The sequence below is a fragment of the Girardinichthys multiradiatus genome, chromosome 18 (assembly GCF_021462225.1).
Source record: "Girardinichthys multiradiatus isolate DD_20200921_A chromosome 18, DD_fGirMul_XY1, whole genome shotgun sequence".
Taxonomy (NCBI): domain Eukaryota; kingdom Metazoa; phylum Chordata; class Actinopteri; order Cyprinodontiformes; family Goodeidae; genus Girardinichthys; species Girardinichthys multiradiatus.
Genome location: NC_061810.1, coordinates 38522396 through 38547605, shown reverse-complemented (window position 1 = coordinate 38547605; position 25210 = coordinate 38522396). Strand labels below are relative to the sequence as shown.

General features: G+C 40.1%; 2 protein-coding genes across 2 annotated transcripts; both read left to right on the top strand.

Annotated features, from left to right (window-relative positions):
• Positions 1–2136: 2136 nt before the first annotated feature.
• On the top strand, positions 2137–6404 carry LOC124884391 (extracellular calcium-sensing receptor-like). Its single transcript, XM_047392299.1, has 8 exons — positions 2137–2390; positions 2807–3101; positions 3192–3481; positions 3688–3983; positions 4716–4921; positions 5016–5237; positions 5309–5432; positions 5506–6404. The coding sequence occupies exons 1-8, from the start codon at positions 2137–2139 to the stop codon at positions 6402–6404; spliced, it is 2586 nt and encodes an 861-aa protein (XP_047248255.1).
• A 10489-nt stretch (positions 6405–16893) lies between these two features.
• LOC124884392 (extracellular calcium-sensing receptor-like) lies at positions 16894–21106 on the top strand. The gene is made up of 8 exons (XM_047392300.1): positions 16894–16967; positions 17276–17570; positions 17652–17941; positions 18080–18375; positions 19055–19260; positions 19380–19601; positions 19700–19823; positions 19901–21106. The coding sequence occupies exons 1-8, from the start codon at positions 16909–16911 to the stop codon at positions 20797–20799; spliced, it is 2391 nt and encodes a 796-aa protein (XP_047248256.1). The 5' UTR covers positions 16894–16908; the 3' UTR covers positions 20800–21106.
• The last annotated feature ends 4104 nt before the right edge of the window (positions 21107–25210 follow it).

Sequence of the window (25210 nt, the reverse complement as noted above, 5' to 3'; positions counted from 1 at the left end):
CTATTTATATAGCGCCAATTCACAACACATATCATCTCAAGGCACTTCACAAGGGGTTTGGAACAGTGCGGCGTTGTTGGGGAGGTTAGAATAAACTAGTGTGTGTTAGAGTGTTAGAGTTTTGGCCATTGTAGCGCTATGTGTAGGGTACTAAGTAAAATAATAAACTGATAAAGTTTGTCCATCTAGAGCCCACTGGTGGCCATTGTTATACTAAAAACCACAATGATTGGGATACTTCCCTCTGTCAGACTGTTTATAACCATTGGAAAAGAGAAGGGGTCACACAGGTAGCAGAAATGGAGGGTGTGTTTGCACCTAAACAATAACTGAGCCAGTTTAGGCTAAACCTGACTCCCCCTTACTCCATCCAACAAGGAGGGAGGAAGGCAGAGGTAAAAATAATTGGCGAGTGTTGTTTCCTGTCGCATTGTGTGAAAGGTGGGTAATTGGGTGGGTAAGGTGGGTAAAATGGGCTAATTCGATTCAATCGAATCATACAGATTTCAAGGCAGGTACATACATTCGAATTAATCCTAACTATGGAACAGTGCAGTCAGATTCAGTTATTTATTCAAATTGGTTAAATAGCTTTTCTATCTAAGGAAACCCAGCCGATTGCATCGAGTCAGTGACTTCTATCAGTCACTCCTCCTGGACGAGCATGTAGCGACAGTGGACAGTCACTGGCGTTACCGGGAACCAATGTTGTGCCAGCTCACCCTTAACAAGAACTAGCTCCAAATTCAGTTTAAACATCCTAAATTGAATTGATTCATGTTCAAAGTTGACCAACTAAACATTTTACACGGAGTTGACAGCTCCCTTTGAACTAGTTCTCCTTCATTTATTTTGTCTGAAATACATATGTAGGTCATTGAATTATATTATCTATTCTTATCTATTATATTAAGATATTATATCAAATATGTCTTTGCCTGGCATCAACTTTTTTCGTTCCTATTGTTCTTGCTCATATAAACTCATGAATGTGAATGCATTTATGTACAATAACTGCCTGGTTAGTCAAGAGTTAAAAACTGAGCTTTTTAGCACAATCTTCCAGGTATTCTTGTGAAACTATGAATAAATGTGTGGAAAAGCACCTCCTGTCCACTGTCAACTTGGGTGGAAGATATGTGATGCCAGGGGTCCATTGCTTTCGAAAGAATCATGGCAATCTTGTTATAGTGCATATCATCACGAACTTTGTGAAAAACCAGGACATAAAAGCTGAATTTCAGAATAGGGTGGTGGTTGTTGGTGGTGAATTTGATCTGTGATGCTGGCATGGGCGCTAGAAACCATGATGTCAAAGATGGTGCTGGGAACCATAATTCAAGTGACAGGGATCCTGCTGTTGGCACTGGGAGGAGGATGCTACAGGTGGTACTGGGGAGGAGGGTGCAAGTGAATCAGGTGGCGCCCGAGACAAGGGTGCTGCAGGTGGCACTATAGGTAAGGTGCTGCTCTAACTGCAGATTATACCTCCATGTGGAGGTAGCCAAACTTTTTTGTCTTAAACTCACAACTGGGGAGCCAATCCTGAACTCTGGGCGAGGTGAACTTATTTCTATGATCACTACATCAAAGTCTGGAGAAAGTTCTATTTCCTTTCCTTTCCCTTCCTTGGCACCATGGACACCACAAAAAGAGCTAGCTGATGGATTGAGCAACACAGTCCCTAATGGTTAGTCTAACACATCAATTACTCTAAAGTGTTTATTGCAGAGAAAAGCGGACTAAAAAACAAAACTATACTTAGGAGTATGAAATTAAATAAAAGTAACCCTATTCAATTAAAATTAATCTGAACAGAAATATTTTAAACCATATAATAATCTTATTACATTTCAAACTATTACACTAGTAACCAAAAACAAATGTGCAAGTCTTACTCGTGAAATAAGCGAGTAAAGGAAAATTACAATATTTTAATTGTGAATTGAAAAAGAGGAGAAAGGCTTTAGAAAAGCAAATAGATTAGGGTGTTCCTTTTCAAGATAAGTGATCACCTGACATGAAACAGATGTTTAAAAACCTGTAAAACACACATATACACCTACAGACTCTTGAGGAATGGAGATCTGGGCTGCCTTTACTGCCCTGAGAATAGCTGTCAGTTTGCTGGAGCTGATGTCAGTGGTTTGTCTGGGTGGCTCTGTAAACAGCCTGAGACAGAGGACAGAGCCTACACACCATCTGATACGGGCTGATGTCAGTGCTGAGCCTTCATCCGTGCAGTGTACCCTCCAGGGTGCCCCTCGTGTGCCAGCATTCTCAAAGGATGGGGACTTTGTTATTGGAGGCATTTTCTCCATTCATTACCAACTTTATACAGTTATTAATAGCTACACCACCAAGCCTGAGCCTCTGAAATGCACAGGGAGGTTAGTAAGGAGAGGAGAAAAAAAAGAGATGTTAACAAGTAGAAATGTGAAGAGTTTTCTGTCACTTTTGTTAAATCTTTTACTATATTGGGAAACAATATTGTATTGTTAATTTTAATGTTGGATTTGTTACCTCAAATGAATACTAGGCCTAATTGAAACTACTGATTTATCAATATTAAACACCACAGAAATATATTTGGAGTTTATTGATAATAAAACAAGCATATACTGTAATTTATAAAACATTGTGAATTAATAATGGCATTTTTGATGTAATGTTTTTAAATCCATTCAATATGAATGTTTAATGTATGAGTTGCTGTTTTGCTTTCTTCTGTTAACTAAGACAAATTTCTTCATTATTTAATGTGAAGTTATTGTTTTATATCCACACTCTGACTGATTCTGTGCAGCTTGAACACTCGAGTTCTGCGCTTCGCACGAACAATGATCTTTGCAATCGAGGAGATAAACAACAGCACCGAGCTGCTGCCCGGTGTCAAACTGGGATATCAGATCTATGATTCGTGCATAGCAGTGCCAGTGGCCATCCACATTGCGTTTCAACTGTCAAATGGTCAGGACCCTGTGTTTTACGAAGGCAGTAACTGTTCTCAGTCTGGAGTGGTGATGGCTGCTGTTGGAGACTCAGGATCCACTCCATCTATCAGCATTTCACGCATCTTCCAGTCCTTCAGCATTCCTCTGGTAAAAAGGAAATTCTAGTGTGTCTGTGCCAACAGTGAATGTTTTTCTTTTACTTTAAAAACCACATTATTATTTATTTTATTTCTTCAGGTTAGTCCTTTTGCCACCTGTGCCTGTCTGTCAGATAAGCAGCAGCATCCGACATTTTTCAGAACAATTCCCAGTGACCAGTACCAAGCTGATGGGCTGGCCAAACTAGTGAAACACTTCGGCTGGACTTGGATAGGTGCGGTACGCTCGGACTCAGATTATGGAAATTTTGGCATGGTGTCCTTTCTTGACGCAGCGCTCAGAGAGGGAATCTGCGTCGAGTATTCTGAAGCCTTCTATCGAACCGACCCGCCCAGCAAGATCAAAAGAGTTGCTGATGTGATTCGGAGGTTCCTGAATCTTTAATTGTTGCTTCTGCATTTAGGCGTATTATATAACTGAAGATTACTTTATGTGTTTGTCTTTGGTCATTGTCTGATGTCAGTTAATTTAAAGCTCGGAGACCCAGTGTTGAGGTTTCTATTCTTGTATAAACATGAATTTACAAATAAATCAGTGTGTTTAAAATATGAAAAATCTCTTGTTGTGAACACAGGTCAACAGCCATTGTTGTTGTGGCGTTTGCAGCCTCTGGTGATATGAAGGTCCTGTTAGAGGAGTTGGTCCAGGACCCTCCTCCACCTCGTCAGTGGATTGGAAGTGAGGGTTGGGTTACTGACCCACTCTTGATGAGCTTCAGTATCTGTGCAGGGGCCATTGGAGTAGCCATTCAGCGATCTGTTATCCCAGGTCTGAGAAACTTCCTTCTAGATCTCTCTCCCTCTAAAGTGGCTGCCTCCTCAGTGCTGACTGAGTTCTGGGAGGATGTATTCAACTGCAGCTTGACAGAAAGTAAGAAAGTTTTTCTTTTAAACCAAAATAACAAACATTACATCCTTTTATCTGAAAGCTGTGAAATCTGTTGGTTTTTTTTTCCATGCAATTAACCAAAGAGTATATTTTTCTTCATTCAACTTTGTTTGATGTATTAGGAGGTAATCCGTCTTTAATTAATTTTATGAATTCTACATTACAGTGATTTAGTCTTTAAACACATTTTGAAAAACACTAGATAATAAAAATCATAAAATCATATTAATAACAATACAAATTAAACACTAGATAAATGTAGAACAAAACGTTTCTCTTTATTATCCCTTACAAACTTGTGTTAGTAAAAATGAAGCTTTTATTATATTGACATATTTTTAGTAGAGACTTAATAATTTGGCAAGCATCAGTGATAATTTTTGTCATTGAGTGTCTGCTTAGCTGTAAAAGTACAATGTAAAAATCAAAATCAAAAATCGCCCTGCTTCTTTTAAAAGGTATAGAAACTGCATGTGATTCAGAGTCCACAGCTGCATCATTTCTAGACATTTTTAACTTATTCTCAACTAAACAAACATGAAGTGGAGGAGCAGTATTTAACCTGAGGCTGCAGAATGAATTCCTACACTGACAACTCATGTTACTGTTCCTTGGAGCTGTGTGATTAAAGATATGTGTGAACTTACAGCCTCATGTTTTCAAACCAAGATGTTTGTGAAAAAAAAATTATTAAATGCATTTATTTGTTTTCAGACGCAGGTTTGAACAAAAGAGTGTGTGATGGAACGGAAGACATTAAAAGGCTTGTGAACCCGTACACTGAAACATCCCAGTTAAGAGCGGCTAACATGGTTTACAAGGCTGTTTATGCAATAGCACATGCCATTCATAATGCAGTGTGTGAGGAAACAAATTCAACCATTCTCTGTGACAAACACATCAGTTTTGAGCCCAAACAGGTCAATTTACGTAAGAAGTAAATCTGACAGCTTATTATTTCTGTAAGTTAGGTTATTGATTCTTTTCTCTCTCTGTTTCTGTCTTACTTCACAGGCTTTCGCTGAATTAAAGAAGATAAACTTTTCCAGAAATGGGTACCATGTCTATTTTGATGCTAATGGTGACCCAGGGGCTTTTTATGAATTAATAAACTGGCAGAAAAGTGAGAGTGGTGTCATTGAGCTGGTAACAGTGGGGTACTATGATGCATCACTGCCAAAGGGAGAGAAATTCCATATAAACGGGAACTTAACCTGGCTGGATGGTGGCACACAGGTAATGAGCCTAATTATGAACTGTACAGGTTGACTGGTTGTGTGGAACATTTGACATTTTCTCTCTTACAGGTACCAGTGTCAGTGTGCTCTCTAAGTTGTCCTGCAGGAAGTCGTAAAGTGTTGCAGAAAGGAAAACCCATCTGCTGCTATGATTGCATACCATGTCCTGAAGGAGAGATCAGTAATATGACAGGTAGACTCTTATTCTTCCATGCAAATTTGCACCATGGCATACACTAAAAACCCATATTTGGTTTAATTTTTAGATTCGCCTGATTGCTTCTTATGCCCCAAAGAATTCTGGCCGAATCCAAAGAAAGATGCTTGTTTTCTTAAACCTGTGGAGTTTCTTTCCTTTGATGAAGTCCTTGGAATCATACTGGCTGCATTCTCTGTTAGTGGGGCCTGCCTGGCACTTACAGCAGCAGCAGTTTTCTTTCGGCACAGGACAACTCCAATTGTCAGAGCCAACAACTCAGAGTTGAGCTTCCTGCTGCTCTTCTCTCTGACTCTGTGTTTCTTATGTTCATTAACATTCATCGGAGCACCTTCTGAGTGGTCCTGCATGCTGCGTCACACAGCATTTGGCATCACCTTTGTTCTCTGTATCTCCTGTGTTCTGGGAAAAACTATAGTGGTTTTAATGGCCTTTAAAGCTACACTTCCTGGTAACAATGTGATGAAATGGTTTGGTCCTCTACAACAAAGAATGACTGTAGTATGTCTTGCTTTAATTCAAGTCATAATATGTACCTTGTGGTTAGTTCTGAGTCCCCCATTCCCAATTAAAAACCTAACCACCTACAAGGAGAAGATAATCCTGGAATGTGCATTAGGCTCTGCTGTTGGCTTCTGGGCTGTGCTGGGCTACATCGGCCTGCTGGCTGTTTTCTGCTTTGTGTTAGCTTTTCTTGCTCGGAAACTACCTGATAATTTTAATGAAGCCAAACTAATAACCTTTAGCATGTTGATATTCTGTGCAGTCTGGATCACATTCATCCCAGCATATGTCAGCTCTCCTGGGAAATTTACTGCGGCTGTGGAGATTTTTGCCATTCTGGCCTCTAGTTTTGGACTGATACTGTGCATATTTGCTCCAAAGTGTTTCGTTATTTTGTTTCAGCCAGAGAAGAACACAAAGAAATATTTAATGAACAAAAATTAATTTATCACAGGTTTATAAACTGTTAAGTACAATTTAATACATTGCTTGCCTGGAATTTTGTAATCCTATACTAACACAAAATGTCAGAGGTATGAAAAGAAAAGTATATATTGGACTGAGAAGTGATTACCTTGCTCACTCCTACCACAAGCGTTGTAATCATAAGATCAAACCAAGGTGGGAACCATTATTTGAATATATGTGTCTTCTGCTGATGTGATCCTTACAAACTAATCTCATGCTTGTGTCTTTCTTCACTATTAATTCTTCATGTGCTCAAAGTAAAACAAATAAAATAAATAATGATATAAACGTCAAACTATAGTAGAGGGTTTAAAGTTGTTTCATAACATTCTGAGTTTAGTTTATGTGAAATATTTCCTATTAAATAAAAATCAAATTAAAAACAAATTAATCAGAAAAGTGGACAACAAACATGTGGAATAAGGTGCTTTGGTCAGATGAAACTTTGCGCCTGCATTCAAAATACTGTATGTGTAGGTAAACTAACCTTGCATATGACCTTAAATATGACTGTGGGGATAAAATATTATCCCCACAATAAAACATGGTAGAAGCAGCGTTATGATGTCAATATAATTTTCTTTAGCAGGGATAGGGAAGTTGATCTGATTTTATGGGAAAATGGATGCAGCTAAAAATAGCTACTGAAAAAAAAAAACTTTTAAAAGCTGTGAGAGACTTAGGACTGTAGATGTTAACCTTTCGGCAGGACAAACCTGCCTTAAACATCCAGCAACAGGTTAAATGACAAAGGGATGATTTAACTCAGAGCATATTCATGTGTTAAAATGGTTCAGCAAAAGTCCAAACCTAAATCAAATTGAGAATGAAGAATGAACACTGACTTTAACAGGTGCTTCCCATCCAAGGCAGAAGGAAGTAGTCATCAATGACACACAGCAAAGTCAAGAAAATTAATGATCAAAGACTGCTGGGTAAACAACCCAGTGTGCAGAAGAAGGAATATTGGCAAATGGCCAGAGGCATGCAGCGGCCCGGATCATGTGCCTGGCATGGCTCTATCATTGTGCACCAGGTGCGGTTCCATTGAAACACATTTTCTGCTTGGTTCAAGTCTTTTTAAGTCCAAGTGAAGTCATAAGTCATTGGTGTAAATGTGCAATTCAAATCCTTTTGTAGTTTTATCAAGTCGGGAATAGAGTCTTTGAAACCAGATATTTACTCACAAATTCTCCCTGTCCTTTTTCTTCTCAATTTCGGATATTAAATCACGCTAATGTCTTCATGTTTTATCAAAAGTATAATTATTATTGATTGTTGTATTTTTTAAAGATTTTCTACCGGCACTAGCAGCCTTTATTTTTCGACAGTAGATAGACAGGAAATGGGAATGAAGCTAGAGGGGAAGACATGCGGCAAATGTCGCCAGTGCCGGGACTCAAACCCGGGACAGCCCAAGGACTAAGGCCTCTGTATATGGTTTGCACGCTTAACCCACTTCCGCCTCTCTGCCTGCTCAGATGCTTTTCTCCTAAGCTCCCTGCTTGCTTGCATTCTTTTACTCCTAACTTTTTATCTCTTAGCCAAAAGTACGGAAATATTGGACTAAAACAACTTCTTACCAGTGACTCCCAAGGATTATTATTATTATTATTATTTTTTTTTTTTTTTAAAGGACTTTGATGTTTTTATAATTGAACTCAAAAGCAGGACAAGTTGACGCCAGCTAATCAGCACAAAATGCCTCCCTTCACCACAGAGGACTTTGACAAACGTTTACAGAAATTGGCTGTTTTGGAGATGAAAATCCATTGACTAGAAGTGAATGTGGAGGTGAATATGGGGTACAACGATGATTCAATTCTCCCTGTGATCCCAAACAGTGACAGCCAGCTCAACAACTCAGCCAGCAATCAGAACACTGAGAATAAACCTACCGGCACACCCCCCTGGCATGTTTTAGGGGGATGGCCAAAAAATCAAGGTGGACGACTCACTGGAAGATCTCAGCAATTAAATAAATTAGAATGGCCAGAATTACAGAGAAATGCCCCCGTTTCCTCTGGGTATAGGAGACTTCGACAGCAAGCTGCTGTCACAACTGATAGGAGTGAGACAGCTGGAAATAATGGAATTCCCCTCCAAAACAGATTTGCTCCACTACAGAATAAAAACCGGGAAAATTATCCATCTACTGAGAACAATAAAAGGTTTGAGAACAACCTTCATTCTAAACAGAGAAATTGCCAGAGAAAAAGTACCCCATCAGACAAAGAACCCTAATAGCTGCTGAAACCTTTAACCAGATTTACTCTTCTACCTCCACTTTGCCCTGTAACACTGTAGATGAGCTGGTAGATAACTTTCATTCTAAAATCTCGGACATCATTGATTCAATTTCTCCAATTAAAGTGAAAGTCGTTTCTGGGAAGAAAATCTCTCCGTGGAGAAGTGCTCCACCAGTCAGAAGTGAAAAAAAGGAGTGTCGAAAAGCTGAACGCAGGTGGCGAAAGACTGGACTCCAGGTTCACTATATTATCTATAAAGAGAGACTATACAGATATAACCTACAACTGAAAAATGCAAGGGAATCTTTCTTTTCTGAGATCATCAACAAAAACATAAACAATGCTCGTGCATTATTTGCCACGGTCGACAGGTTAACAAACCCTCCTGTAACTGTAGCATCTGAACTCCACTCTACCAGGGCCTGCAATGAATTTGCTAAATTCTTTACTGAAAAAAACCAAAAGATCAGAGAGGCAGTCAACACATCCACATCAACTCCAGTACCAATGTTGTCTCCAACTAGAACCGATTTTGACAAAATTTCCCAATTTCACCAAATAAACTGCAAAATCTTAGAAGCTCTTCCTGCTGTCTCGATCATTTACCCACAGCTTTCCTTAAGAAAGCTTTGCCTGTAATAACATCTGATTTAACTCAAATAATAAACACGTCCTTTTTGTCAGGTGTTTTCCCCTCCAGGCCCTAAAAACAGCAATTATCAAACTTCTTTTGAAAAAGAGCAACTTGGACAAGCTGCTACTGCAGAACTACAGGCCTATATCAAACCTCCACTTCATCAGTAAGATTATTGAAAAAGCTGTGTTTCAGCCGTTAAACAACTTCCTAACAACGACTAACCGCTTCGATGTCTTCCAGTCAGGCTTCCGTGCTCACCACAGTACAGAGAGTGCTCTTGTCAAGGTGTTCAATGACATCCGTATAAATGCAGACTGTGGAAGAACCACGGTGCTGGTATTATTGGATCTTAGTGCAGCATTCGACACTCTTGATCACTCCATTTTATTAGAGCGCCTGGAAAACTGGGTCGGCCTTGCTGGTACAGCACTCAACTGGTTTAAATCCTACTTGAAGGACAGGAACTTTTTTGTGTCAGTAGGTAACTTTACATCAGAGAGCACAAAAATCACATGTGGCATTCCCCAAGGGTCCATCTTAGGGCCCCTCCTATTCAATATCTACATGCTCCCCCTAACTCAGATTTCAATAAACAACAACGTAAGTTATCATAACTATGCTGACGACACAAAGCTATACGCTACAATGTCACCAGGTGACCATGAACCCATTCAAGCTCTGAGTAAATGCTTAGAAGAAATAATTGCATTGATGGGCCTAAATTTTCTTCAGCTGAATCAAAACAAAACTGAAGTAATAATCTTTGAAGCAAAGGAAGAGAGTTTAAAAGTTAGCACACAGCTTCAGTTAATACAGCTAGAAACCATCAGTCAGGCTCGAAACCTGGGTGTAGTGATGGACTCAGACCTGAACCTTCAGAGGCTCATAAAGGTAGTAACTAGGTCGGCCTTCTATCACCTAAAGAACATCTCCAGGATTAAAGGACTAATATCTCAGCGGGACCTTGAAAAACTAATACATGCGTTCATCTTTAGTAGAATTGATTACTGCAACGGTGTCTTCATAGGTCTGCCTAAAATGTCGATCAGACAGCTGCAGTTGATCCAGAATGCTGCTGCCCGCGTCCTCACTAGAACTAAGAGAGTGGAGCACATCACCCCGGTTCTAAAGTCCCTACACTGGCTCCCTGTAGCTCAGAGAATAGACTTTAAAATACTTCTGTTAGTCTATAAATCACTGAATGGCTTAGCACCAAAATACATTACAGACTTGTTGTCAGTGTATCAACCACCCAGACCTCTCAAGTATTCTGGCTCAAATCTACTCTGCATACCCAAAACCAGAACTAAACATGGAGAAGCAGCTTTTAGTTCTTATGCTCCACTAATCTGGAATAAACTGCCAGAAAACTGTAAAAGCGCCGAAACCCTAAGTTGCTTTAAATCAAGATTAAAAACGTATTTGTTTAGAGTGGCCTTTGACTGTGCCATTTAGGCATGATTAGTTGTGTTTTCAGTCCCATTTTCCTTTCATTTTCTTGTCCATCATTCTATTCTCTTTAATTTATTTTACTCTTTTAAATTACCTCTGTAGGAACAGGTGATGAAACTGTTTGGATATTTGGTCACATGGTTAATCAGCGAACTATAAGGGCGGAACCTTTTTTTGTGAGGCAGGTGTTCCACCCGGAAGGGGAGAAATAGTTTTTGATCGCTGAAGTAAGATGCTGTCAACAGGTGTAAGCATGTGGAAATATGTTTGTCTTCAAGAGGAAACCGATGAGATGTAAACAAAACAAATAGATGATCTGCATAATGAGTAGTGTTAACTCGGACTTTAATTCATACGACAAGACAACAAGGAGCGCGTCAACACTAGCCCAGTTTATCACCTCAGTGGCTTAAAGCATTGGCTTGGCCTCTACATTGAAAGTCAAAAACTGTTTGTGAGTTTGAGAACTGTGCGTTGCATGGAGCTTTGGATACGAGATTGATGACGTTTGGCTACGACGAGAGACTCATGATGGAGCCTGTATGTTTGGAATGACGCGTCAGCTGGTTGGCCTCAGCTCACCTGCAGCCGGGGGTGACGTTGGACAAGATCGACGTCGGTGAGGATCTTCTCGTTGCTGGATTTGAAAGCATTCATCAGAACTAGGTATGTTTAGCGCTACTAGTATTATGATGGCCATCTAAATCTTAATGTGTGCACACATAATAGCGTAAACCCAATGCACTGGTTGCTGAAGTGGATGAAGAATTGACTTTGTATCTATTGACTTTTTGCTATCTATTGACTATTGGACTTTAAAAAATGGAGGATTGCGTAGAAAATGTGGATATACCAGCTGGTGTTAGTGCGCCAGCTGCTCCTGGCAGCTCGGACTTTGTGGCCAGCTGTAGGGACACACAAAGGAGCAAGCGGGTGGTTAAACTTTCTGCTAAAGCAATTGCTGATAGAATAGATAGATTGCAAATTGATAGGAAGACTAAGCTAAATAAAGCTAGCAATTTAAAGAAAAAGATACAAGGTTTAATGCAAAATGGTTTGCTTTCAGAAGGAGAGAAATCTCTTGATGGGTACATTGATTTGTGTGAAGAAATAAGATGTATACATGATTCACTAATTATTTTATTGCCAGTTGAGGATAAAGAAAAACATGAAACATTGTTTAAAGCAAAAATTATATTTGATGAATTCATTGAAAATGTGAAAGAGTGTGTTAAACAAAAGAAGATGATGTCTAAAAATGAAGGTATTTTGAATATTGATAATATTAATCATGATGAGGTGCATAATGATGACATTGACCCTAATGATAGTGTTTCCAATGTGGGGAAACATTGCAACAAAGGTGTTACCAGTAATACATCAAGTACCACTTCCTCTGCACAAATTAAAGCAGCAGCAGAAAGGGCTGCACTTATTGCAAGAATGGCTGTTTTAAAGGATCGTCATGCATTGGAGGAACAGGAACAACTAATAAAAAGGAGGAAGGAACAGCTTGACCTGGAAACTGAGTTAGCTGTGTCTACTGCTAAGTTGGCAGTTCTGCAGGCTTCTGATGAACAGTGTCATTCTCTTGCATTTACTGATGGAATTAACTCTTATTGTGAAAAGGAAAAAAGGAAATGGACATAACTTACAACTCTTAACGCCATGACAAAGGAATACAAGCCTGAAGCATGTAAAATAACGCAGCAGAAGAATGTAGCACCAACAAAAAGCAAATTGCAAACAATGGATGTTCGACCAAAACAGCCTGAAATGAAAACTTCAGCAATAAAGCAGCACTTGGATGGACATGATCAAATGCACCTGGAAGCACCACATATTTTGCCGCATGTTGCAACAACAGCTTGGGAACATCAAAATAGAAAGAAGATAAATCATCAACTCGATCAAGTTCTTCCTGGGGAAGTTGTCACCATTATGCACAAGCAAAATTAAATAACAGCTGCCCTTGAGCACCAACAGCGCTTGTTGTCTTTGCCATCACGAGAAATACTTGTGTTTGAAGGAGATCCATTTCAATATAAAACTTTTATTAAAGCATTTGAACAAGGAGTCGAAGGCAAAGCAAGCAAAGCTGACTGCTTGTATTATTTGGAACAGTTCACAAGAGGACAGCCTAAGGAGCTCGTTTGCAGCTGCCAGCATATGGATTCTGAACGTGGATACATTGTGGCAAAGGGTCTTCTTCAAGAACATTTTGGGAACGAGTTCAAGATAGCAACAGCTTACATAAATAAAGCTTTAGACTGGCCATCAATAAAATCTGAGGATGTTAAAGCTCTACAAGCTTATGCTTTATTCTTACGTGGATGTTGTAATGTCATGGAAGAACTTCAACATATGCAGGAGTTGGATATGCCAAGCAACATGAAAATGGTGATTTCCAAGCTACCATACAAACTCAGGGAGCGATGAAGAGCTGACATTTTGGAGACATATAATCAACGAGCTAATTTTATCGATGTGGTTGTGTTTCTGGAGAAACATGTACGGATCCTGTCTGATCCAATCTTTGGAGACCTTGATGTATATGGATCACAACATTCAGCTGGTTTGAGATCTTCCAGCAACTTCAAGGAACAGTCAAAGATCAGAACGAAGAGGAGTAGTTTTGCTACTACAGTAATACAGTTGATTCCTTTGAATATAAAGCTACAGCAAGTGGTTCAAAGACACAAAGGTTGTACTGTCATTGTTGTTCAGGTAGACACCTTTTAGAAACATGCCAACAGTTTAAAAACAAGAAACACAGAGAGAAAATTCGTTTTTTGAAGGAAAAAGGAATTTGTTTTGGATGCTTATGTACTGGTCATATAAACCGAGACTGTAATAATCGTTTAATCTGTGAAGTCTGTAATCAACGACAGCCCACTGTTCTGCATATTCCAAAGGCAAATTCTGATCCCGAAAAAAATGAGAAGCAGACAGGAGTTAAACCATCAACTCTTCCCCAGACATGTGGACATACAGGGGCCGGAGAAGGTCGCTGTATTATTTTCCATCATTCCAGTATGTGTTATGTGTTTATGTTTTATGCAACTTCTATCTATTATTGGAGTGCACTAAATGCGCTCCAGTTTCTGTTTTATTCTAGCTGAATTATCCTATTCAGCTCATAGTTTCTCTTAATCTGTTCTACTCTCACTATTATATATATAACTCACATTCAAAGACTCTGTTACTGATCTCACAGGCTCATCCAGCCTGCTCATAGCATCACGGGACTTTTGACTATGTGTTTTTAAGTTTTACCACATCTGTAATCTGGTTTTATTGAGACAGAACTCAAATAAAACACAGCATTCAAACCTTTGTGTTTTTGCCCGGTCTTAGCTTTCTGACTCCAGAATACAATGCACAACCTAGGGACTTTAACCCTATTTTAAGGACTCAAACCTTAAGAAAACTGTTTACAATTCGGAGGTCCCCACCCCCCGGGCCTTCAACCCACCTAAATCATGAATTCTCGTCAGAAAACATGTTGAGTTGCCAAACTCAGGAAACAGAATTTGTAGTATCTTCCAACTACAGGCCTCAAACCTTATCTAGAGGGCTTCTAACCCTTTGGGCCTCGAACCCTTTTACTGTACCATAATGCATTACTTTACACGTGTTAAATTTAGCAGAACATTTCAGTTACTCAGACATCTGACACCAATAATTTAGGCCTATCGACAATGCCAAAAGTGCAGAGTTCGTTTAAACAGGTTTCTGCTTACCTCGTAAGAAGTGCGGGGGTCAGAGTCTTTTGGTGAAGTTCTGATTTAGCCGAAAGTCCTCGCTTTTCCCAAATCACGTCGGGAGTCACCAAGTTGATGGAGTTGTTCCCAGAAACTCCTGCGTGCTCGTTTGTTTTGGTAAAGCTAAGTCCTATGCTATACTGTTTTAGTAAAATTAAATAATAAAAGGAAACACAGTTTCTTTCGCCCGGCCGGGGAGACGTGTCAGCTGAGTCACCAGAGCATTTCTGACTTTTCCTCCCCAAAGACAGGGTTTTTATTCAAAAGCAAGGGGTGTACAATTACAAAGAAAAACACATATTTTTAGCTGAGTATCTGGTTGAACTCTTACACCTGGCATTCAGCTGTCTGTTCAGACATTCACAACATTCCTGTTATTCTACTTTTGGCTGTTATCTGAGACATGTACAGAAATATTTTCACTGGTGCCAGGCTGACCACAGCCAAGTCAGACACACACACACACACCTATGTTGAGCAATCCACAGTACATTTCATTTCACACATTATTAAACCTAACTTGAGCATAGCAATGCAGACCCTATTAAGTATTTTAAATATTTTCCGAGCGGGCAGGCGGGCAGGCAGGCAGGCAGGGGTCCGGCAGGGGGCCTGCGATGTCTTTCAGGTGTTTCAACACTAGTCACTCAAAGGATTTCTTGACCACATATGTCAAAGCAACAGGTCTGCAGGCAGGTGCAGGCAGGCGCAGGCAGGCAGGCGCAGGCAGGCAGGCAGGCAGGCAGGCAGGCAGGCACGCAGGCAGGCAGGCAGGCAGGCACGCAGGCAAGCGCAGGCAGGCAGGCAAGCGCAGGCAGGCAGGCAGGCATTGATGTGCCAAGCTGAAAATCTACAAAAAGGATCCTAGCGTAAGTCCCTAGGTTGTTGAGATAGTGCAGGATGAAATGTAGTCCGAAGTTGATTGCATCGTTTACTCACCTGTTTGCTCGGTAAGCAAGCAGGGGTCCGGCAGGGGGCCTGCGATGTCTTTCAGGTGTTTCAACACTAGTCACTCAAAGGATTTCTTGACCACATATGTCAAAGCAACAGGTCTGTAGTCATTTAATCCTGTGATGGGGCATTTCTTTGGATCCATGATGACAGTGGAATGTTTAAAGCAGAAGGGAACCTCATAGTTCTGGAGACTTGTTAAAGATATGAGTGAAGATGGAGGTTAGTTGGTCTGCGCAGGTTTTCAGGCAGAGAGGGGAAACATCAACAGGACCCAGAGCTTTCTTCCTGTTCAGATGCTGGAAGACGCTATTAAAATGTTTTTCTTTGTTCTTTAGTACAGGCAGGGCAGGAGAGGAGGGGGTTGTAGAGCTATTGGTGGGAGATACAGGTCAACTCTTTGTGTGAGTGAGGTGTGAATCAAAGCTACAGAAGAAACTGTCAGATCCTCAGCCAGGAGAGATGTCATCACAGCATGGGGGAAAGGGCTCCTATAGATAGTAATAGTTTGCAAACTCCACACTGAAGTATTGTTGTTAGCTGAGAAGTTGTTTTGGGTTTTCTTTTGCCTACGTTCACACTGCAGGTCTTAATGCTTAATTCCGATTTTTTGGTGAAATCCGATTTTTTTGCGTGGTCACAAAATGTTTTCAAGAGTTAAGACAAGAAGTGCAGTTGTCTTCTACAAAATGGAGGAGAGGAACTCCACTAAACGCCCCCAAGCATTGCGACCCAAACTAAACATAATTCAAAGCTCAAGCAATTACTCCTTCAAGCAAGGTTTGCAAACCAGATATCATTTAAAAGCAAAGATTACAATGATGTCCCTCCTATCCCTGTGCGACAAAAAATTGTCAAGTTAGCAGCCAAGGAGTAGTAAAAAAAGAAACATCCGAAAAATCATAGCATATGCTCTACCTCAGCTGTTATGCTGTCAAGAGATATTTTCTGGCTCTAAAATTGCTGCCGTGTACTGCGATGACTGCATCAGATTGAAATGAATCACGTTCCTTGTTGTTTACATTAAGACAGAGAGGGTTTTAAAGGGAGGGGTACACTCCTGCTACCATAATATTGTTGAGGTGTTCTTTCTTCTGGATTGCCATTTGTTATTTCCTGCTTTTTCTGATGAGCGGTCACCTGATCTATTATGTACTGTAAAAGACCAATAAAAACACACGTGAACCTCACAATCTTGAAGAATGGAGATTTGTCTGAGATTAGCAGTGAGTTTGTTCAACTTCTTTACAGTTGTTGCATTACTGGAACTGGATGGAAAGATTCAACCTACTGATGCTCTTACTGGTGACAGTGTCAGTGTTCAGGCTTCATTGCTGAAATGTACCCTGCAGGGTACTGCTCGTCTACCTGCATTTTCCATGGATGGGGACTTCATAATTGGAGGTGCTTTCTTCATTCACTACCAAATGCACACAGTGGTAAACAACTACATCACAAAGCCTGAACATCCAAGATGCACTGGAAGGTTAGTAAGAAGCAGAAGTGTTGCAAGTTCTATGTAAATTTGCTATGTTTTTAGAGAAGAAAAATCTTTAAAACTGTTGGCAATACATTTATGTAAATTTAGCTGTAGATTTAGGTTAAATATCTTTAGTACATATATTCTTTCTTAATGGAGGTTATGTGTAAATAAAATTTATTAAAAAGTTTCCATGAATTTTGAAAGGATTTTTCATATTCTGTTATGGAATTGTTGATCATTCTTCAACATATGCCAGCTACTTGCTCATAATGATTAGTATTTTATTAAGAATACTTTGATTTGACTCTCAGCTTTAATGCCCGGGATCTACGCTTCTCTCGAACAATGATCTTTGCAATTGAGGAGATAAACAACAGCACAAAGTTGCTGCCTGGCATCAAACTTGGTTATCAGATCTATGACACATGCTCAGCTGTGCCCGTAGCTGTGCATGTGGCATTTCAGCTATCAAATGGTCAGGACCCCATGTTTTACAAAGGTAGTAACTGTTCTCAGACTGGTGTAGTGATAGCTGTTGTCGGAGACTCTGGATCCACTCTATCTATCAGCATGGCACGCATCATCGGGTCTTTCAACATTCCTCTGGTAAGAAAAAAGAATTCAATGCCAACTAAAACTATAGTATATCTGTGCTTCATTATATTTTCTTTTTTTTTTTTGCTGTAGGTGAGCCACTTTGCCACTTGTGCCTGTCTGTCAAATAAACATGAGTACCCGACATTTTTCAGAACAATTCCTAGTGACCATTACCAGGCTGCTGCTCTGGCAAAGCTGGTGAAACACTTTGGCTGGACTTGGATAGGAGCTGTTCATTCAGACTCGGATTATGGAAATTATGGCATGGCAACCTTTCTTGAAACGGCACGCAGAGAAGGAATCTGTGTGGAGTACGTTGAATCCTTCGATTGGACCCACCCAGAGAGCAAGATCCAAAGAGTTGCTAATGTTATCCGGAGGTCTCTGTGTCTCCTGCATATGTACTTTGTATAGATGTGCATCACCATACTATACTATACTGAATCAAAGATACAATTATTAGACTTTATTAAGATTACAATAAATAGTTTGACAGAATAAAATAAATGTTTCTTCAGGTCAACAGCAACAGTTGTTGTAGCATTTGCAGCTCCTGGAGATATGAAGATCCTCTTGGAAGAGCTGGCATGGCAACCTGTTCCATCTCGTCAGTGGATTGGAAGTGAGGCCTGGATAACTGACCCAAATCTGATGAGTTTCAGTTTCTGCACAGGGGCCATTGGAGTTGCCATTCAACGATCTGTGATCCCAGGTTTGAGAGATTTCCTACTAGATCTCTCTGTCTCTGAAGTGGCTGCCTCCACAGTGCTGACTGAGTTTTGGGAGAATGCATTCAACTGCAGCTTGACAAAAAGTGAGACATTCTAATTCTTCCACCGGTTTTCTGTGTGACCACAAAATATAAACTAAACAAGCAGCAAAGTTCTACTGTATACATGTATACAGTATACATACTATATACTGTATACATTTACAAGACAGATCATATTTTTCTGGCATTTGTTTGTGTTTGACAAACCCTGATTCAAGTTAACAAATAAAAAAATATATTAATTAGGATGTAAATTTGGCTTTTTGCTGTCATTTGATATGCTCATTGATGTTTATTTAATTTAGACCAAAGTGTTGCCTTAAAAACCCCTAAGTAAATAAATAATAAAACAATAAAAAAACTTCACATGTTCTGTGTCAGCAACATTATTTTAAAATGTATCAAATATAGCAGAGGTCTAAAGACAAATTGTTTTTATGACCTAAAAAGCTGCAGTCATGACTTTAAATGATGATATAAAATTGTTGAATTATTTGTAAAGCTCAGAATAAGCCGGGTGATATAATATTGAGTTAATAACTTTTTTATTTTGAAAATGCTTGTTTATTTAGTTGTGTATTTTACATTAAAATTGTTTGATAGTTACGTTGTAATAACCTGAGAGTGTCTACATTAAATACGAGTTGTTAGCATCATGTTTCTTGACAAATGTAAAAGAATGTCCATCTATTTATTTATTTACTTGTTTATTTTTTCTCAGCTTCTAAACTAAACAAGAGAGTGTGTGATGGAACTGAAGACATAAAAACCCTTAAAAGCCCGTACACAGAAACATCTCAATTAAGAGTTTCAAACATGGTGTACAAGGCTGTTTATGCAATAGCACATGCCATTCACAATGTAGTATGTCAGGAGACAAATGCTACCATACAGTGTGACAAATACATGAGACTGGAGCCCAAACAGGTCAGTTTGGTTAATCAACACATCTTACAGTTTTTAATTAGTTGTAAATTAAACGTTTACCCTAGGGATAACTTTTTGTTGCCATTGATTCCTTTCTCTCTGTGTTTATTGCTTCATAGGTTTTAAGTGAACTAAAGAAAGTCAGCTTTTCCCAAAATGGTTACCATATTTCATTTGATAGTAATGGGGATCCTATAGCTTTTTACGAACTGGTAAACTGGCAGAAGAGTAAAAGTGGAGTTATTGAGCCGTTAACCGTGGGGTACTATGATGCATCCCTGCCAATGGGAGAACAGTTTCTTATCAACAGGAACCTAACCTGGCTGGAAGATAGCACACAAGTAATGTACTTAATGACAATAATTTATCAAATGCAGACTTTGTGAACTGATTGGACAAAACAGTTTAAATGTTTTGTTTGCCTCTGTCTCTATGACAGATACCGGTGTCAATATGTTCTGAGAGTTGTCCTCCAGGAACTCGTAAAGTGTTGCAGAAAGGAAAACCCATCTGCTGCTATGATTGCATACCATGTCCTGAAGGAGAGATCACTAATATAACAGGTAAATTTATTCTTATATGGAAATCAATACATCCAAAATGGTAATGTTTTAATGGCTGTTTTTGGTTAATTTTTCAGATGCTCCTGATTGCTTCCTTTGTCCCAGAGAGTTCTGGCCAAATGCAGAGAAAGATGCTTGTTTCCTCAAACCTATGGAGTTTCTTTCCTTCGATGACATTCTGTCAATCATCCTGACTACCTTCTCTGTTAGTGGGGCCTGTCTTGCCATCATTACAGCAGTGATTTTTTTTTGTCACAGGAGAACTCCAATTGTCAGAGCCAACAACTCTGAGCTGAGTTTCATGTTGCTCTTCTCTCTGACTCTGTGTTTCTTATGTTCATTGACTTTCATCGGAGTTCCTTCTAAATGGTCCTGCATGCTGCGGCACACAGCGTTTGGCATCACATTTGTTCTCTGTATATCCTGTGTTCTTGGGAAAACTTTAGTGGTTCTAATGGCATTTAAAGCTACACTTCCAGGTAGCAATACCATGAAATGGTTCGGTCCTCCGCAACAAAGAATGACCGTGGTGTCTGTCACCTTTATTCAAGTTATAATATGCACTGTGTGGTTGGTTTTGAGTCCTCCCTTTCCAGTGAAAAACCTAACCACCTACAAAGAGAAGATCATCCTGGAATGTGCATTAGGTTCTGCTGTTGGCTTCTGGGCTGTGCTGGGTTACATCGGCCTGCTGGCTGTTTTCTGCTTTGTGTTAGCTGTTCTAGCTCGGAAACTACCTGATAATTTTAATGAAGCTAAACTGATAACCTTCAGCATGCTGATATTTTGTGCAGTGTGGATCACATTCATCCCAGCATATGTCAGCTCTCCTGGAAAATTCACTGTGGCTGTGGAGATATTTGCAATTCTGGCTTCCAGCTTTGGACTGATACTGTGCATATTTGCTCCAAAGTGCTTCATTATTTTGTTTCAACCAGAAAAAAACACAAAAAAATTTCTAATGAACAAAAAATAGTAGTAAATTACCTGAAGAGTGAAACCAAAATGACCAAATGTACTATATGCAATAGGCAACAGTTAGGCATTAAAAACACTTTAGCGGCATTTCGATAAAACTATACTAATAATTCGGAGCAGAAATTCAACTGCTCACATGTTCCACTGATGTGATTTTGATTTCTCAATTTGTGGTGTCATTGTTTCAAAAATAAATCTCAATGTTGGTGGGTCTCTTGCAAAACATATATCCTGATGCTGTGGTGAATTTTTGAGTTGATTTAATGGGTGGGTCCCACTGCTGCTTGGGTGTCTGGAGATGTTACAGGTGCTGCTCCCAAGCTCAACTATCATATCCAGTATTTGAAGGGAGAGACTTTATTTATATTTTATAGACATTGTGTTTTTTTAATAAACATGGAATGACAATAAAAGATTTGTTACTTTTTAAATGCATTGTAATCACAACTTAAACAATCATATCATGTAGTTAATGTATTTAGGGAAAGGATTATGTCTGAAAAGAAAATCAATGAAAAGAGGACTTCTATAATTGCATACCTATAGTATAACGCAGGTTCAACATACTTAAGAAATACACTATAACCAAGCCTATCTCTTAAGAAGATGCAGCAGTACTACAGATCCATTCAATAATTTAGAAAATTGTTGAAAAGTTAATTTATTTTAGTAACTTAGCTCCCTAACTGAAACACATTATACAGATTAACTGCACAAAACCTAATGTTTCCAAGCCTTTTTTCCTGTTAGTTATGAGGATTTTCAGTTTACAGCTAATGAAAACATGACATTTAAGATTAAATGATTACATCAGACCAATGAAAAAAAAAATGTTTTTAGTACAGAAATGTGGGCTTTTTGAAAGATGTGTTTAATAAATGCCTAAAAGTTGTTATTTTCAAAAAGTACTCTTAATCTGACAAACAAGCCTTACTGGAAAACTTATTCTAGTATATTAAATATGACGGTATAAAGTGCTATGAATCAGAAAAAGGCGGACCCAAGATTCAGCCAGACACAGTACTGAAAGTTTAAAAGGTTTATTCAGCCACAGGAAAACGTCACACAGGTAACACTCCTCACAGCTTCCAGGAATCACTGAGGCAGAAAGAGGGAATAGTGACTTGTAGTCTCTCCAGATTTTGCAGGGATCAGAAAAGTCACTAACCTGCTTTTGTCTTGAGTGAAACTTGAAACCCAGAGGGGAAACCTCAGTGGGCGGCAGGCGGTGATCTCCACAGCACAGGTAAGAAGTGACTCCAGGCTGAATAATCCGAGGGCTAGGCTGGCTCAATAATCCAAGGACAGAAACAAGGTCAACGATCAGAATAAGAGGCGTCAGGCAAGGGGCAGGCAGAGGCATAAACCAGATGCAGGAAACAAGGTCGACAACCAAAATCCAAATAGTCCGACAGGGAGCAGGCAGAGGCATACTTCTAAAAGGCAAGGCAAGGTCAAGAACAATGATCAGACAGGAAGGAACGCTAGATATCTACTCACACAATGGCTTTCAAAAATCTGGCACCGTCTGCTTGTCAGAGTCAGTATATATCAGGGAAGACACAGGTGCTTGGCATTCCACAGATTGCACTACACCGCAGCAGCCACTAGGCGCATCTAATCTGCTGATTGCAGCCAGGGAGACAGGGTAGAGCAGACGTGCCAGAATCATAACAGTACCCCCCCTCTAAGGTTTGGCTCCTGACGGACCACGAGGCTGATCAGGATGGAGACGATGAAACTCACAAATTAGGTCCTTATCAATGATGAACCTTGCAGGAATCCAAGTCCGTTCCTCAGGCCCATAGCCCTCCCAGTCAACCAGGTATTGCATTCCACGTCCTCTTCGCCTGGACCTGAGAATGTGCCGGACCGAGAACACTGGACCATCAATGACCCGGGTGGGTGGAGGGCGCCCGGAGGTGGTCCCAAATCGGGGCTCCACGAAGGGCTTGACCTGAGAAATGTGGAACGTGGGGTGAATCCTCATGGAGTTGGGTAATCTCAGTCGTACAGCGACAGGGTTGATGATTTTAGAGATTGGGAAAGGTCCAACAAATCGGGGTGCCAATTTCCGGGATTCTACCCTTTATGGGAGGTCCTTGGCGGAGAGCCAAACTTTCTGCCCCACCTGGTACTTAGGTGCAGGGATCTGTCTCCGGTTGGCCGTTCTTGACTGAACCAGTGACATTCTGATCATCGACCTCCTGGCCTTTCTCCATATTCTTTGGCACCTTAGGGCAGCCGCTTGGGCGGACGGAACATTAGCTTCTCTCTCCTGAACTGAAAACATGGGTGGCTGGAAACCAAACACAACATGAAAAGGAGACAAACCAGTGGCACTTGATTGCATAGAGTTCATGGTGTATTCAACCCAGGGCAAATTTTGTGACCACTTGGTCGGGTCAGACTCGCATAATATACGAAGTTTGGTTTCAGCTTCTTGGTTGCCTCTCTCGGTTTGGCCATCAGACTGAGGATGAAACCCTGAGGAAAGACTAACAGAAATTCCCAACAACGAACAAAACTCCTTCCAGAAACGTGACACAAATTGGGGTCCTCTATTGGAAACAATGTCATTAGGGATTCCATGGAGCCTGAAAACTTCTCGGGTCAATATCTCACCCATCTCCTTTGCAGATGGAAGCTTCTCTAAGGGCACCAGATGAACCATCATAGAAAATCTGTCAATTATGGTTAGTAGTACAGTGACCATTAGAAACCGGTAGACCTGTCACAAAATCCATCGCAATGTGTGACCATGGGCGAGGGAGAATGGGCAATGGGTGCAACAACCCCGCAGGGGGGCGACGAGAAGGCTTGGCTCGACAACATTGAGTGCATTCAGAAACAAAGTCTTTCACATCCTTGACCAGCGATGGCCACCAAAACTGAGACTGAACTGTCTGAATCGTTCTGCTGATTCCAGGATGACAAACGAGGCGAGAGCAATGACAAGACTCCAATACCTTTGGCACAAAAGAGCGGTCTGGTGGACATGATGGTGGGATAGACAGATCCCTAATGGCCTCCTGGACCTCTCTTTCAACCTCAACTCGGGATACAGACAACCTGACGGTTTCAGGAAGGATAAACTCTTCTTCACCCGCAGACTGAGATTCTGCGGGCTCTTGAATCCGGGATAGGGCGTCAGGTTTGCCATTTTTACTCCCTGGCCTGTAAGATAGGGAGAAATTAAAACGACCAAAAAACAGAGCCCACCTTGATCTACTCACACAATGGCTTTCAAAAATCTGGCACCGTCTGCTTGTCAGAGTCAGTATATATCAGGGAAGACATAGGTGCTTGGCATTCCACAGATTGCACTACACCGCCGCAGCCACCAGGTGCATCTAATCTGCTGATTGCAGCCAGGGAGACAGGGTAGAGCAGACGTGCCAGAATCATAACAATAAAGCTGTTAAACTGGGATGTGTGTGCTTTCAGTCAAACAGTGCAGCTGGGATTACAGGACCAACGTCAGTCAAGAAGCAAGTGAAAACCCTGGCAAAATAGAAAAACGGAAAAAAGAGAAAGAACAGAAGAACAGTAGCTGTTAAAATATTTATTTTAGTATTGTGTTTTAATGAAAGTATTGTGTTTTAATGCAAACAAAATACAATCTGACACAATCCAAGAGCAATTTACTTCCTAAAGAAGAAAAGTGTGTGAAGACGAGCCCGCGGAATGCAGAAGCTTGCAAACTGCGGATCAAAATCTTCAGACTTGGGGGAACGACAGGAGTATTCTCATTCTGTACTGTTGGACTAGAACCATTTTTTAAGTTCAGCTTCAAAATGCTAAACAAAGAAACTGGAGCAAAACATGAAAAAATAGTAGTACTTTTATTGAAAACGACATTCAAAATCAAATAGTCAGTTAACTAGCTTATCAAAAGTTAAACACCATAGCCCAAAACCTCACAGAACACAACTAAAAGTGTCAAAAATTGACTCAAGAGTGAGTATCCCTACTTCTCTTAATAATTAGCTCTACACTTTGTTTTAGCATGCTCAATTCAAGTGTCTCAAGCAGGCTGGTGGGGTTGTTGATCCATGCGTTGATAGCAGCTTAATGGAGGAGAACTACACACATTTCACACTTTGTGAACTACAATGGTTTTCTGTTGAAAGACCTAGTCATCATTTCACAAGTGAGGGTTTGGTGTCAGCAGTCTAGCTGAGAACAATGAGAACCAAAGGCTATTAATACTGAGGATGGTAGGAAAAAGGACCAATGGATTTCTTTCCCCCCTATCTTACTTTACCTAAATGTGTGATTTCATTTCTTTTAATAGATTTTCAGATTTATCAGGATTAACAGCAAAAGCCAATTATTATTAGTATTTCATTACTTTTTCATTGATTTTTAGTTTTATCAGAAGGATTACCAGCAAAAACCAAATATTA

Excerpts from the sequence above, each read along its gene's own strand:
- LOC124884391 (XM_047392299.1), top strand. The coding sequence starts at position 2,137 with ATGTCAGTGGTTTGTCTGGGTGGCTCTGTAAACAGCCTGAGACAGAGG. Across the intron at positions 3,984-4,715 it reads CAACTGCAGCTTGACAGAAA|ACGCAGGTTTGAACAAAAGA; the intron begins GTAAGAAAGTTT and ends ATTTGTTTTCAG. Across the intron at positions 5,433-5,505 it reads AGAGATCAGTAATATGACAG|ATTCGCCTGATTGCTTCTTA; the intron begins GTAGACTCTTAT and ends TTTAATTTTTAG.
- LOC124884392 (XM_047392300.1), top strand. The coding sequence starts at position 16,909 with ATGCACACAGTGGTAAACAACTACATCACAAAGCCTGAACATCCAAGA. Across the intron at positions 18,376-19,054 it reads CAACTGCAGCTTGACAAAAA|CTTCTAAACTAAACAAGAGA; the intron begins GTGAGACATTCT and ends ATTTTTTCTCAG. Across the intron at positions 19,824-19,900 it reads AGAGATCACTAATATAACAG|ATGCTCCTGATTGCTTCCTT; the intron begins GTAAATTTATTC and ends TTAATTTTTCAG.